A 12,831-nucleotide genomic window follows, 5' to 3' on the forward strand; every position below is an offset into this window, starting at 1 on the left:
ATATATAAAATCATATTTGAATAATATTTTGTTTTCCTTTGAATGTTTTGTTATGAGGTTTGTACCTCAAGAAAACCAATCAAATAATGCAATACTGCTTGGTTCATATTTTATTTTTATATATTCATACATAGCTTTTTTTAACTTTATATATGAGTATATATGAGTAATATTTCAAAGATTATAATTTATATGAAACTATGAATGCAAACCATTACTTTTACGGTAGACACTCTCCCCCAAGGTCTCTTAGACAAAATCATTGAAAAATACTGATGATTTGCACTTGGTGTCTTTAATTTGTCTGATGTTTCACCTCACATTACAAAGTCCATTCTTTCTATCCTCATGTATGCCATTTGATAAAAAGGAAGGAAAAAATCTCTGATTACATTTTGAATTTTTTGTTTTTTAACAGATCTAAAGCTATTTTTTCTGATGATGAGGAAAGGTAAGCTTTCTTCTTAACACAGCCCGAAAGGTTACAAGCTGGTCGTAAGAGGGTAAAAGAGCCGAGAGTGGAGAAGAGAAGTGATGTACTCCAGACCTCTAATAAACAAATATACTTTTAAAAGTAAGAAATACTGCAGGAACAAGAATGCTAAGTTCTTTCGTACCATTTTTCAACTAGTATTTCATCATCAAACAATGTTCATGGAAGAAAGGGGTGTTCTGGCACTCGCAAATGGGAATGAAATCTAAGCAGACACGAGTCTCAAGATGCATTAGTTCAAGAGGGTTGAAAATGCTTAAGATAGGGAGAATGGGAAACATGCACAAATAAATTGGATTCAACAATTATAGAATCAACTGACTGGTTGACATCTCAGTGATTACTGAGAAGCTGTCTTAAAGAAGGCTCAAAGACATATGAGGAGAAGGATGTTGAATGGCTGGAGCCTAGACCTATTCTACTTGAATGGTTTATTGACATATGAAGAAAAATTAGATGTCCAGCTACAGAGAGACAAGAAGCAAATGGTTACATTTTTTAATCCATTTAAGAATCTACAAAAATCTATAAGATATATATATAACATTAATGAAGCTGAAGAGAAAGAAATTGGACTTTAACTATACTCTGTTTTTTTCCATCTGTCCACCCGCCTGTGGTGTTTGTGTATGGTATAACACTGCGTCCCGGGCTTTAGATAGTTACATTCAGCAATTATAATAATATCCTATTTCGAATATTAACGGTGTAATTCGCATACAGTAAATTATTAAAACACTTTTCAGTTGTAAATGTACACCCAGATAATCTTTTATTTACCTAAAACTTACACATAGTGTAACTATCTAAAGCCTGGGACGCAGTGTTACCATACGCAAACACCACAGGTGGGTGGACAGATGGAAAAAAACAGAGTATAGTCAGTATGGAGTAAAGAAGTCTCTCCATGACAGGAAACTAAAAGCACTTCTGAGAGGACTGTAGGTGCCTGTAAGAAAGCCAATAATAACCCTCAAGAAGTAGTATCTTTCTGTGGAACAGTGCTCAGCAATTCACTAAAATCACTGCTTTCTCAGTTACCAATTTGATGGTCTATTGTCTTCAGTCAGAAGACCATTACAATAGCTGCAAGGAATGCAGCGAGACAGAACAAGGTGTTCATATGAAACTGAAAACTGAAGGAGTAAGGTGTCAAAGGTATAGCGAATTAACCTGATAAAAATGCTTTATGCCCAGGAAGCAATTACTGTGGAAATGGCTCGGTTGACTCATGTCAAGTGGGCTAGGTCTGGTCATTTTTATTGGTAGTAATTTCATGGGGTTCAAGGGAAAGTGGAAACAGCCAAAAGAGCAGGAGCATTGGCTGCAGGAAGGCTAAAGCCATCCAAGTATGTGGCCAAGAGGGAAACGAGAGCATAACGATGTCCCACAGAATATAAAACCAAAGAGCTCTTGTGCTCATAAAATTCAATAAGAATGAATTAAATCCTATACTAATGATAGTTTAACAAACTTAGGTTGTGGTACTACAAGCATAAAAAATCAGGTCAAAAACAAAGTACAATAAATCCATTTGCATGCCATAAAGAATAAATAAAATTCAATAATCTCAAGGTTAACAACATGTTCTGGAAAATGCTCAGTGATTATAAATGAGACCTGGTGGGAAAATGGCTTGTTTGAAAAAGGGTTGAATTGTATACAAAAGTATAACAACCCTGATAGTAAACAGTATATTGACTTTTCACTAAAGAATAGAAATAGAGTCTAAATAAATGACACATGTTAAAATATAATAGACCTCATAATTTTTAACTACTTAGAATATATCTGCAGTAAAACATGTGTCATAAATCAGCTTCGAGAATTCTACCATTGTTCTGGAACATAATTTTATGGTATGCTTGAATTCAATCTTCTATTTGGTGGAAAGTACAACCCTGAGGAGGAAGCTAGAAAACTTATTCTTAAATTATGAAACTCTACAAATGAACATGCCCGTTTTATGTACAGACTATTCATTATTATCTACAGAGATTTTTTATTTATTTATCATCAAAAAGCCAGATCATTCCATTCACAAAAATTTTTTCTGTCAGTGTCAAGAACTTTAAATGTAAATCACATACTATTGTGTAGAATTTCTAGGAAAGTAAACCTTTCATGAAGGTGGCTCCTGTATCACCTTTAATTACCTTAATCTTCCCTAAAGGTAGCAGTAAAAGCAAAGAATTAAGTAATCACTGTAAAATTATTCAAAGTACAATAAGTTGAACAACACTTCATAATTTAGCAAATTATATATAGTAATATATATCATTTTAAGGGTTTTACTAATAGAGAAGTTCTCTATGTAAATGAGTAGTATTTTATGTACGAAATGGCCCTGGACTTTGTACCTTTTTTAAGCCGGAACCAATTTAGCCAATTTTGATTTAAACACTAAAAATAATTTAGTATAATACTTTAATAAAAAAAATTCCTATTTAAAAGTGAAAAACCTTTGATTATAAATTGCATCCAAAGTAGTACTTAAATTAATTATAGTATTAAAAATTTTAAGCTTAATTTTCAAAATCACTTTACTAGTTACCCAGAAAGTCCAGACATTCAGTCTAGAAAAAGGCAAAATGCAGATAAATATTCTGAGCTTTCAGAAGTTCAGGAAAATTTTTTTTTCATACACCATTGCTCAGATTAGTACATATTCATTTAGTAATTTATATTAATAAAAGCACATCCTGGGGAAAACTGCAGAGTACTGAAACTTATTAAAATAACTCCTTCTTAATTCATGGTAATCGAGCATCAAATGTGTGTACATTACTAGGCCTTAGGTTGGGTTTGCATTCATAACTTTTGGTGAATAGTGTATTAAGACAGTGTTTCAATTTAATGAACAAGCAAAGCTAAAGGGGGCTGGGGTAGATCATATGATTGGTACACTAATTAAAAAGTGGAATGCAACCCTAGTGCATAAAAATCAGCATGATTAATCATGCACAAACGAGAGGCTATGTCAAATTTTTAAAATTAATTTTCATCAACCCAGGTGGAGCCTCAAATTTAGGAGCACGTTCTTACAACCTGACTTGAGAAATATATAAAATAATTCTCAGTATGCAATAAAAGTGAAAATCTCATCTGAATGAAAATTATATCATATAAAATATTCTAGAAAAAAAAAGCTGCTATGATCACTGTAAGTGTCATGCATATATGTAGTATTCCCTATAGTTCAGGGTTATCCTCAATACTTTATGAAACACTAGGAGCATCAACCAATAACAGTTTTTCACACATAATATTTTAGTGATCTCCCGCACTTAATGACATTAATTATCAATAATCCTAAGTTATAACAATTCTGAAGATGAAAGGAACATGCTATTTACTTGCCAAGTTAATTAGGACTTTAAAAACCAGTTTTGGTTTCATACAGATATAGAAACGATGCAAAACAAAGATTCATTAGATCTCACAGTTCTGATAATTTAATCATTAGAATCTTAGGCAATATGAAACACCAGGTCAACACTTTATCTGGCTACAGAGTGCATGAAAGGAGGAAAACCTGTTGTGCCACTGTGTATGTTTAGAACTACAGTGGGTACAAGTGCACCCTTATCTGTAGTTTCTTCCACTCACAGTGTATCAAGAAATAGTGGTGAAGTGGTTCCTTCCACGACTCCAAACATATGCAGTGGTTTGCTGTATATGGTTCTCTTCCTTTTATGTGACTATGTATACCTTATAATAATTTTACGAGTTAAATAGGTTACTTTATACACTCACAAACTGTATCATGCAATACACCTAAGTAGTAGAAGTTTCTGACTAAAGCATGTCAAAAGATAAGCAAAGTACTCTTAAAGTGTATATCAAATATGGCACCAATAATAAACTTATTCACATTGATAAAACAACCCATAAAAGGCATTTTTTTCTAGATATATGCTGCAGATGAACAAATTCCTATCTAAACATGACATACTACACTTCAGTCATTTTGAGGCTTAGAAATATAAACAGTGCAAGTATGCATGACAGCAGAAATCCAATTTTTCTACAAGCCTTTGGGATACATATTATCATCTTTAAACACAGACTTGAATGTACCATACATTTAAGGGGAAAGAATTCAAAATACAGTACTTAGACACTTTTTACAGTAAAAAAGATTCTAAGAAAGCAATAATTAGGGAAAAGGTAAAACAGATAAAAAACAGAAACAAGACAATAAAATTCCTCTATTCTGTCGGCTTGAAAATAAAAACCAGAAAATTTTACTTCACATGTGACTGAAGTAGCTCTTACATATTTGATATATTACAAAGGTACTGTATACTGCAAACTTTCTCTTCAAGTTACACTGGTAACAACAAGTGTGTTTATAAAATGAATTTTATAAAAGATAAGAACAGCTATCTCTGAGAACCAGTGGTGTGATTTTGAAAATAAGACCCAGTGACTGAATAAAGAAACTACTGTACTGTGCAATAATGAATATTAATTACTTACTCTGAGTCTGATATCCCTAATGTAATTGCTGGAACTTTATGAGTTGCAAGGAGGGCAGCTGGGAGGGTTGGTGGAGGTGATGGAGGTGGGGGGTCAGATGGAGGTATATTTAAGTTGTTAACTTCTGTTCTGTGATCACCACCTAAGTTACTCATTATTGGTGCTGGAAGTGCTTCAGGACTAGGGTCTGTGGAAGAAGAAACATAAGTGATACAAGGTACATTTTATGAGAAATACAAGATAGTGTAAATGTTACTATTTCCTCAATTTTACAGCTAAAATAAACAGTCAACATTAATCTCTCAAAGTAAGGATTTAGGTCGAACAGAAAAACAAAATATTTTGAAAAGCCGTTACCAATTGGATATTTACACTTGTCTACAGAGGCTTCTCTTACCCTCTGCTAAATTATGAAGAAATCGCTTTTGACTTTGTGGTGTATTGGTACCCTGCTGTTCATGGTGGGTAGGCGGTGAATATCGACGCCTTTCTACACTATCAATACTGGTCCGACTTGCTCTTGACTCAGTTCTCACAACTAAGTTTTCTGGAGATATTCTTTTTCCCTCGTGAGAGTATGGACTTTCGCGCATTTGAGATGTATTCGGGGAATACCGTCTGGAATCTGGTGAATATCTTCTCGAGTCTAAAGTAGAGAATTTCTTAGCATCTGGAGAATACCTTTTTGTTGATGGTGAATATGTTCCAAATTGATTTTCAGCTGGAGAATATCTACGTGCCTGCAATATAAAGAAAATAATTAAAAATGTTGGACATTGTGTAAAAAAAAAAGTTATGGGCTTCATCACTTTCATCAGAAGCTTGGTTTTTTTAACATTAGTCTTGAAGATATGGTACAGTATAACAATACTGTAAGGATAAAAATCCCATTGCTCTAAATATGTTTAACAGTACACCTAGTCAAAACAAATAATGCATTTTAATTCAATTGACAAAGTTTTGAATGTTTTAATTTTTAACAATATTATGAGGGATGTCATGATTTTCTTTATTATGGAATTGTTTACTAACTGCAATACCATGAAGAAAAAAAGGCATTCAACAAAGTAATTTAATAATAAAATTCTAGGTTAATAGCAGTACCAAATGCTTTAAAACTTTGCCCAACCAACAAAATTATCAGGTAAGGAAAAGATAATAGGTATCCCAAGACTTCTTTACTTACTTGATCCATATATCTTGTTAATGTTGGCCTGCTTTCTACTCTTAAATTATCGGCTTTCTCTGGCATTTCATTGTCCGATGCTGTTGTTGTAGACAACCGTTCACTTGCCCATAGTGGCGACTGAACATTGTGTTCTGGAAAGAAAGATGAACCCAAAACCATTACAGCTATATCTAGCTTGAAAAGCTGTCACAGTTCAGCCTTATAACTTACAAGGTAAGTTATGAAATTAAGGAGCATATCACATCACCAGGGTATAGATCACTATGCTATGGGACATGATTGGGGAATTTTAATATAAAATGGAACTTTTCTACAAACATATTAAGAAGGTTAGCTCAGTAAATTACTGTTGCCCAATGAATGAACGTAAAACATGATTTTCCAATTTCAGTATTCTTGAGAGCAGTTTTATGCGGTACCTGTAAAAATCTTCTAAAAAAAAACATGAAAATTAGAAAGGAGAGTAATTGATTACAACCCTCCCCACTGTAATTAGTATGACAACCTTGATACAGAGTATAATTACCCAAATATTTTGTATTAGCCACATATTTTCTCATATATGCCTTCTTTAGTAAACAACAAGATCCTGATGCAATAAAAGAAATATGGGTTCTGTTCCAGATTCTAATTAAAACAAACCAAATTAAACACTCACCTTTGTAAATGCCTGGATATGCAGGTGGAAGCTGAGATGACCAGTGGGTGGCATATATTGGGCGAATATTGTGCAGCAATGGAGATCCTGTTGCTCCAACTGGTCCAGATCCCAACATTCCAGGAGGTGGAGGAGGAAGGGCTTCAGCAGTTGTGTCCAGATCATATATGTTGGGTAGGTAACTGGATGGCTTTGGGGGCACTTCTTCACCAAAGACAAACAATGTGTTACATGTATGTCATTATCAGTATATATTGTCTTCTATACCTTAGAGATTTTCTTTTAAGAATTTTGTAAATAATATATTCATTGTAAGCTTTTCATTTTTTTATGTATTCATTGTAAACTTTTCATTTATGAACAGTTGTGCAATGATTAAACTTTAGCCATCTGAAGTGTACTTGTATCATCTGCAGTTCAGCATTTATATCAATGTTTGTGATTCGTAACAGAGTGAGTCAAATTTAATATGAGTAATTTAATACTTATTGTCTTTGTTGTATCTTCATACCTGGGGGTGGATTAGTTCTTCTCTCATTAACTCTGAGAGTACCGTTGTGCGTAGTAGTGTCATCTTCATCACTTGAGTGGGATGAGGCCAGGTCAAGGGAACGGTGATCGAGGCTCAGTTCACTTTCACTCTCACTTTCTCGTCGCTTTGCTGATCGTCCTGCAGCACCTACAGAAAATAACCCATCATTTACCCAGGTAATTAAAATATACAGTTTTTAAATAACATCTATTACAGCAGCACTTCAGTTTAACAGATCTTTGGGGAACTGACTTTCTGAGAAGGAATGACGACCTTATATTACATGCTGCATTTGAATATTTTCTAGATTTCTCACAACGAACAGCAGTTCCATGTAGTTCCTAACCTAAATTAACCTGCACTTTAAATTTAAACTTCACTTTCAGGGATATAAACATCTGATAAGTTGAGGTGTTAGTATTACGATATTTTAAACTGACTTATAAGTACTGTACAGAAAGTTTAAAGGTAACTTTTACAATAATTAAATGATTAAGTAAACTAACATGCCTTGAGAGAAAATTTTTAAAAATGACTGACAGTCCTTACCATTCTTACGGTGGAATGTTGTAGAATCATTGTAGGCATAAGGAGACTTGACTGAATGAGAATTTATATCTGTGTTAGAATTGTAATTGCTAGGAGTACTTGACGAAGGCACCCTTCCTCCAGCAGCTAATCCATCACTACGACTATACGGTGAACTTGAGGTTTTACAAGTAGAACGAGATGTTGTGCTGGCAGTAGAAATCCCAATATTCCGTCGCAGTATGTTAAAATCATCATTGTAAGTAAGAGCAGATCTCTGTAAAATTACAAGTGGATTAGATTTCTTGGCATTTTCACCATTAATGTTTAAAAAATGAGTGGAATGCACATTTTTAATACTTTACTCAACTTTGTGGTAAACTTATTTAACAGATATTGGAGCAACGTATAGTGTGTTTTTTCAAATGCTTCTAATTACTTACAGATGCTACAGATGTTCTTGTGACACTAAGTGATTCTTGATATGGAACCTTTCTTCCAGTGCAAGCCAAGAACATGAAGTACAGGGAATCTCGTACACGAGTATTCAGCAGACAGTAACCAACAAGAATGAAAACAGCAGTCAGTAGAGAAAAGACAGAGAAGAAGTAATGTAGAATTTCCAAGTCTTCAGAGACTGATAAAACAGCTAGAACCCATGTAGCTCCAAGTAACGGTAGGAACAGGATACCCAGCCACAGTAATGTTCTGAGGAAAACAAAAACATAATGATTAAAAAATATAAGAGGCTCAAGAAACTGGAAAAGATACATAACATTACTGTAATCTTGAAAGAAGTTGCTCAGTCTAAAGGATGTATGACTGAATATATATGAAAAATTATTGTTTTGTTTACATAATTCAGCAAGCTCAAGAAATTACTTAGCAACTATATTTAACATATCCTTCTACAATAATATATCAAATGAAAGTGGTAGACTATCAAATTCAATGGAGTAAAATAATATAATACAGGATTTTTGCATGAAAAGCATTCTTCCTCTACCTTAAGTTTCCAAAACCTTCAATGTGACCTTTCAGGGTAAGTGATGCTCTAATGGCTAAAACAAATACAAGCAGAATGATGATCACGATGGCACATATAGGACCAACCAAAGCCCATACAACACTTTCGTAGATCGACAACCAACAGCTGCACAAAGATGGGAGATATGGCGCATTAAGCTTCATGCCAGTTTTCATTCATTTGTTAAGACAAAACATTATAATATCAATTTTAATACGTAGCAAAAAAGTGAATTAATAATTTACAATACCTATGTTTGACAAGTATATGGGACTAATAATATAAACAACAAAATTGTTAGAAACTCCAGTGTGCTTACAAGAAGTAATTGCCATACTGGTCAGCTCTGACCCCAACTGATAAACCAACAATAATTGCTGGGAGACCATAACCACAAGAGTAGTAGAATCTCATCTGTCCGTGGTTCACATCCCTCATTTCTGTCAGCATTCGGTACAAGTGAACTCCTTCTATCAAAAGCCAGGTGAAAACACAGAGCCAAAAGTAGTGGAGGCCTATCGCTACTAGTTTACAGGGGAACTGAAAAACAAAACAACCAACATTAGGCATAAAAATGTTTTTAATATATTAAATATGATTTTCAAAATTGTACATCATTATGACAGACATGCTAGGCATTATTGAAACTGGAATGTAACCACAACACACATAAATGCAACAAACAGTTTTTCTTACCTCTTGCTGGACCAAGAAATGTCTTAGTTTGAGTGCAGTTAGGAAGAGCAGTTGTACAAGGAACAAGCAAGCTGTGAGGTTCTTGTGAATAGTGTTAGAGTTTGTCTGAGCACCTCTCAGAAGACAGAAAGCAATGAATGCAAGTAAAAGCAAGACAAGAGACAAGATGAGACCAGTGTAAGTGGTTACATCCTCTGCAATGGATGGTTCAGCCAAGAACTGAAAAAGAAGAAACACAATTGAAATTTCACCCTGTAATGTATCTTTGATTTGTTAGTCATTTAACAATGTCCAAAATCTGCTCTCTAAACCATTTAAAGTTATATTTCAAAGATCAAGTGTTCACTATTTAGCTTATATATTGGCAAAATATATACAATACTTATTCTATATGCAATATCAAAATTCCACATGCAATATAAAAAAGATAAAATTATATCCTTCACATATGCTTTTCAGTTAAATCATTTCAATGACAAGTATCAAGTATCAGATAATACAAGTATAAAGAAGCATTTGTGCTGTTGTGAAGACATTCTCTACATACTAACCTCTGCTTCAGCATCATTCAAAATAACAGCAAAACTTGACAAATGATTACAAGTACAATTTATGAATGTATCATTGGCATATTCTCCAAATCCAGGCTCTGGTCCACTTGTGAAACATCCATCCCGTGTCCAAAGTCCTTCACTGTTTTTTAGAGGTAAAAATGAAGTAAATTAGAACTTCATGAATGTAACTCAAAGTCATTGTTTTAAGTCAGAAATGCCTATTAGCATTACATATTTATGCCACCATGAAACAACCTGCATTACAATTGTATTTCATATGAAGACTTTCACATAACTTACTTTTTCTCATTTGTTATCCAAGTTACACACTGAGGATTTGCCCTTCTTCCTACGTGACCAAGCCTGAACCGTAGCCGTACTTGAACTCCCAATTTTTCCTGTATTAGGCCATTGTGTGAAGTATGGACGGCTACTGTAAAGACAGGTGATCTAACAGCTAATCCTACTCCCCATCTCTGCTCTACATCTGCGCTGTAAGTCTCAGGGAGAAGAGTTCCCAAAGATCGAAATATGACATAGCTAACAACGGCCCTTGTACTGCCTAATGTACCACTGGTTGAAGTCTCATCTGCAAATAAATGTATGGTGTATGTTAATACGTACATCTATTTAAATAAATTGCACACAAAATCTCAATATCTGTTACTGTTCATTCATGAACCAATCCACTAATAATTTGAAATAGTGAAGCAAAACACAAATCATACTTTTGTATAAAATGGAAATCTAATATCCTAATGGTAAGACACTCATGAACACATTATCATAGTGGATTATTGTAATAATTCTAATATTGCAAAAATCTATGATTTTCTTGAAGTTGATTAAAGTACTGGTCATAACTAATTTGATAAAACTGGAGATAAAATGAACCATACCTGTTTTAACATCTGGTATGCCAACAACTGACAATGGAATGCGAATATTTGTATCATGAACCCAAATCTGTTGATTTTTCAAGTAGTTATTGTATTTAGGAATGATAACAGAGGCCTTTCCCTGACCAGGGTACTGTTTGTCAACCAAAGATGAAGATTCCGGTATGATGATGTGATCTACCCGGTCATCGTGTCCAACAACAAAATCGGATCTACTGTATCCATATAGTTCATCGGCAGACACTGTATCCATGCCAAACACTGAAAGAGTTGATTAATTATTATACCTTGCCATCTATAAAATACTATATAAAACATTTATAATGCCAGTAAGCACCAAGAAGTGAGTGCAATAAAAATGAAGAAATTAACACATTTAAACTTGTAAAAAAAGTTAACTGTATAATCAATCACTGTACTATATTAATATTTGTTATAATTATGAATACATTTACTTACCAACATGAGTTGTGGGAATTTCAAATGGAGTTGTGTAGGTATCTCCCTGACTAGCAGCAAGAGTAGCTACGTACTCATCCATTTTTGTTAAAAGTGAATCTGCACCAAATCCTTCTACACCATTTATACGTTGCCAATGAGGGGCATAAACAGGCTGTAATATCACTGATGCAGATTCAACCAAATTCTGTAAGAGGTAATAATTATTAACTTACGATGCAATGGAAAGCATATTCAGGATGTCCTGTAACTTTTTTTCATAAAAATTAGGAAAATGTTCTTTCAAGCTCAATAACTAATCATTACATACCTGAACATAATGGCGATCCTGACGATGAGTTAAGTTCAAACCTTCTTGGCGAGTTTCATAATCCAAAAGTACAATGAGAAGTCGAGAGGCAATAAGAATATCAGAGCCCCACATTGCTGGTGTTACGGAACAAGCATAGTTCAAGTCTTCTGAGATCTTGACAGCAAGGTATGTGGTAATTTCCAATTCATTACTCTCCAAACTCTCAAGCTATAAAAAGAAATTAAAACATTCTGAATTAATTTATTGAGTTTCCTGAAAAGAGGATGAAGGATCAGAATAAAGATATCCTCTAACACACTAACACAAAAAATTACAATATTGCTGTGCAACTCGCTAGTGGAAAAAAAATGATCCGACAACTTATAAGTTGATCCTTGCACTATATTTTTATTCCTAAGTGGCAATATCATACAAGCTCAAATAGTATGTACTTACCAAATCCCTCAGTTCAATAAATGTATCAGAAACACAATTAAACATATCTGGAGGTCCCCAACCAATTTCTTTATGACACGACCGTGAAGCCTGGCCCTGTGCACCAATAGGACACTGCTGCACTGTGGTACCATCAAATGCAGTTTGCTCCCACCATATCATCTCAGCAAAGTTCTTAGGGCAACCATCATACACAACTGTAAAAAAAGTTTTGGTTATCATCCTTAATTTTATATTACAATGCATATAAACATAATTATGAAGGCTCTGTTACAGCTTAATCATTATACATATAACATAAAGTAGTACAGTACTACTATACCATTTTTAATACGTACTTTCACAACCTTTTATGGTGACCTGAGCAAAAGGATTTGCACACTGATCACATCTTCGTCCAATGACCCCAGGTCGGCACCTACACTGTCCAGTGAAAATATCACAAGAACCTCCAAAGGATCCCATAGAATAACAGTCACAGTCAAAGCAGGTATCAGTAGCTTTTGGCTGATAATGATTTTCCTGTAATTTATATACAAAGAAAAATATGAGGGCGTTAACATTTG

General features: G+C 34.1%; 1 protein-coding gene and 1 long non-coding RNA gene across 5 annotated transcripts in view; one reads left to right on the top strand and one right to left on the bottom strand.

The window, feature by feature from the left end:
* LOC135200384 (uncharacterized) overlaps positions 1-8,465 on the top strand; it is a 72,460-nt gene extending 63,995 nt beyond the window's left edge. For both annotated transcript variants that reach the window (XR_010311276.1, XR_010311277.1), the window contains exons 4-7: positions 6,847-6,996; positions 7,349-7,530; positions 8,030-8,141; positions 8,328-8,465. This is a non-coding gene — a long non-coding RNA (uncharacterized LOC135200384). The remainder of the gene's footprint in view (positions 1-6,846; positions 6,997-7,348; positions 7,531-8,029; positions 8,142-8,327) is intronic.
* The window catches only part of LOC135200383 (protocadherin-like wing polarity protein stan), a 379,772-nt gene that overhangs the window by 5,768 nt on the left and 361,173 nt on the right, over positions 1-12,831 (bottom strand). Inside the window, exons 16-32 of one of the 3 annotated variants that reach the window (XM_064228999.1) lie at positions 12,604-12,787; positions 12,266-12,462; positions 11,828-12,037; positions 11,518-11,704; positions 11,059-11,319; positions 10,460-10,748; positions 10,157-10,298; positions 9,606-9,824; positions 9,229-9,449; positions 8,889-9,035; positions 8,326-8,590; positions 7,904-8,159; positions 7,334-7,501; positions 6,823-7,023; positions 6,162-6,295; positions 5,373-5,715; positions 4,976-5,162 (exon numbers count right to left, since the gene is read on the bottom strand). In XM_064228999.1, coding sequence (XP_064085069.1) covers positions 4,976-5,162; positions 5,373-5,715; positions 6,162-6,295; positions 6,823-7,023; positions 7,334-7,501; positions 7,904-8,159; positions 8,326-8,590; positions 8,889-9,035; positions 9,229-9,449; positions 9,606-9,824; positions 10,157-10,298; positions 10,460-10,748; positions 11,059-11,319; positions 11,518-11,704; positions 11,828-12,037; positions 12,266-12,462; positions 12,604-12,787 — 3,611 coding nt within the window. Of the gene's footprint in view, positions 1-4,975; positions 5,163-5,347; positions 5,716-6,161; positions 6,296-6,822; positions 7,027-7,333; positions 7,502-7,903; positions 8,160-8,325; positions 8,591-8,888; positions 9,036-9,228; positions 9,450-9,605; positions 9,825-10,156; positions 10,299-10,459; positions 10,749-11,058; positions 11,320-11,517; positions 11,705-11,827; positions 12,038-12,265; positions 12,463-12,603; positions 12,788-12,831 lie in introns of those variants that run through there. The other 2 variants (XM_064228998.1, XM_064229000.1) reach the window with 2 other exon arrangements.

This window comes from Macrobrachium nipponense, chromosome 26, assembly GCF_015104395.2.
Source record: "Macrobrachium nipponense isolate FS-2020 chromosome 26, ASM1510439v2, whole genome shotgun sequence".
Lineage (NCBI taxonomy): Eukaryota > Metazoa > Arthropoda > Malacostraca > Decapoda > Palaemonidae > Macrobrachium > Macrobrachium nipponense.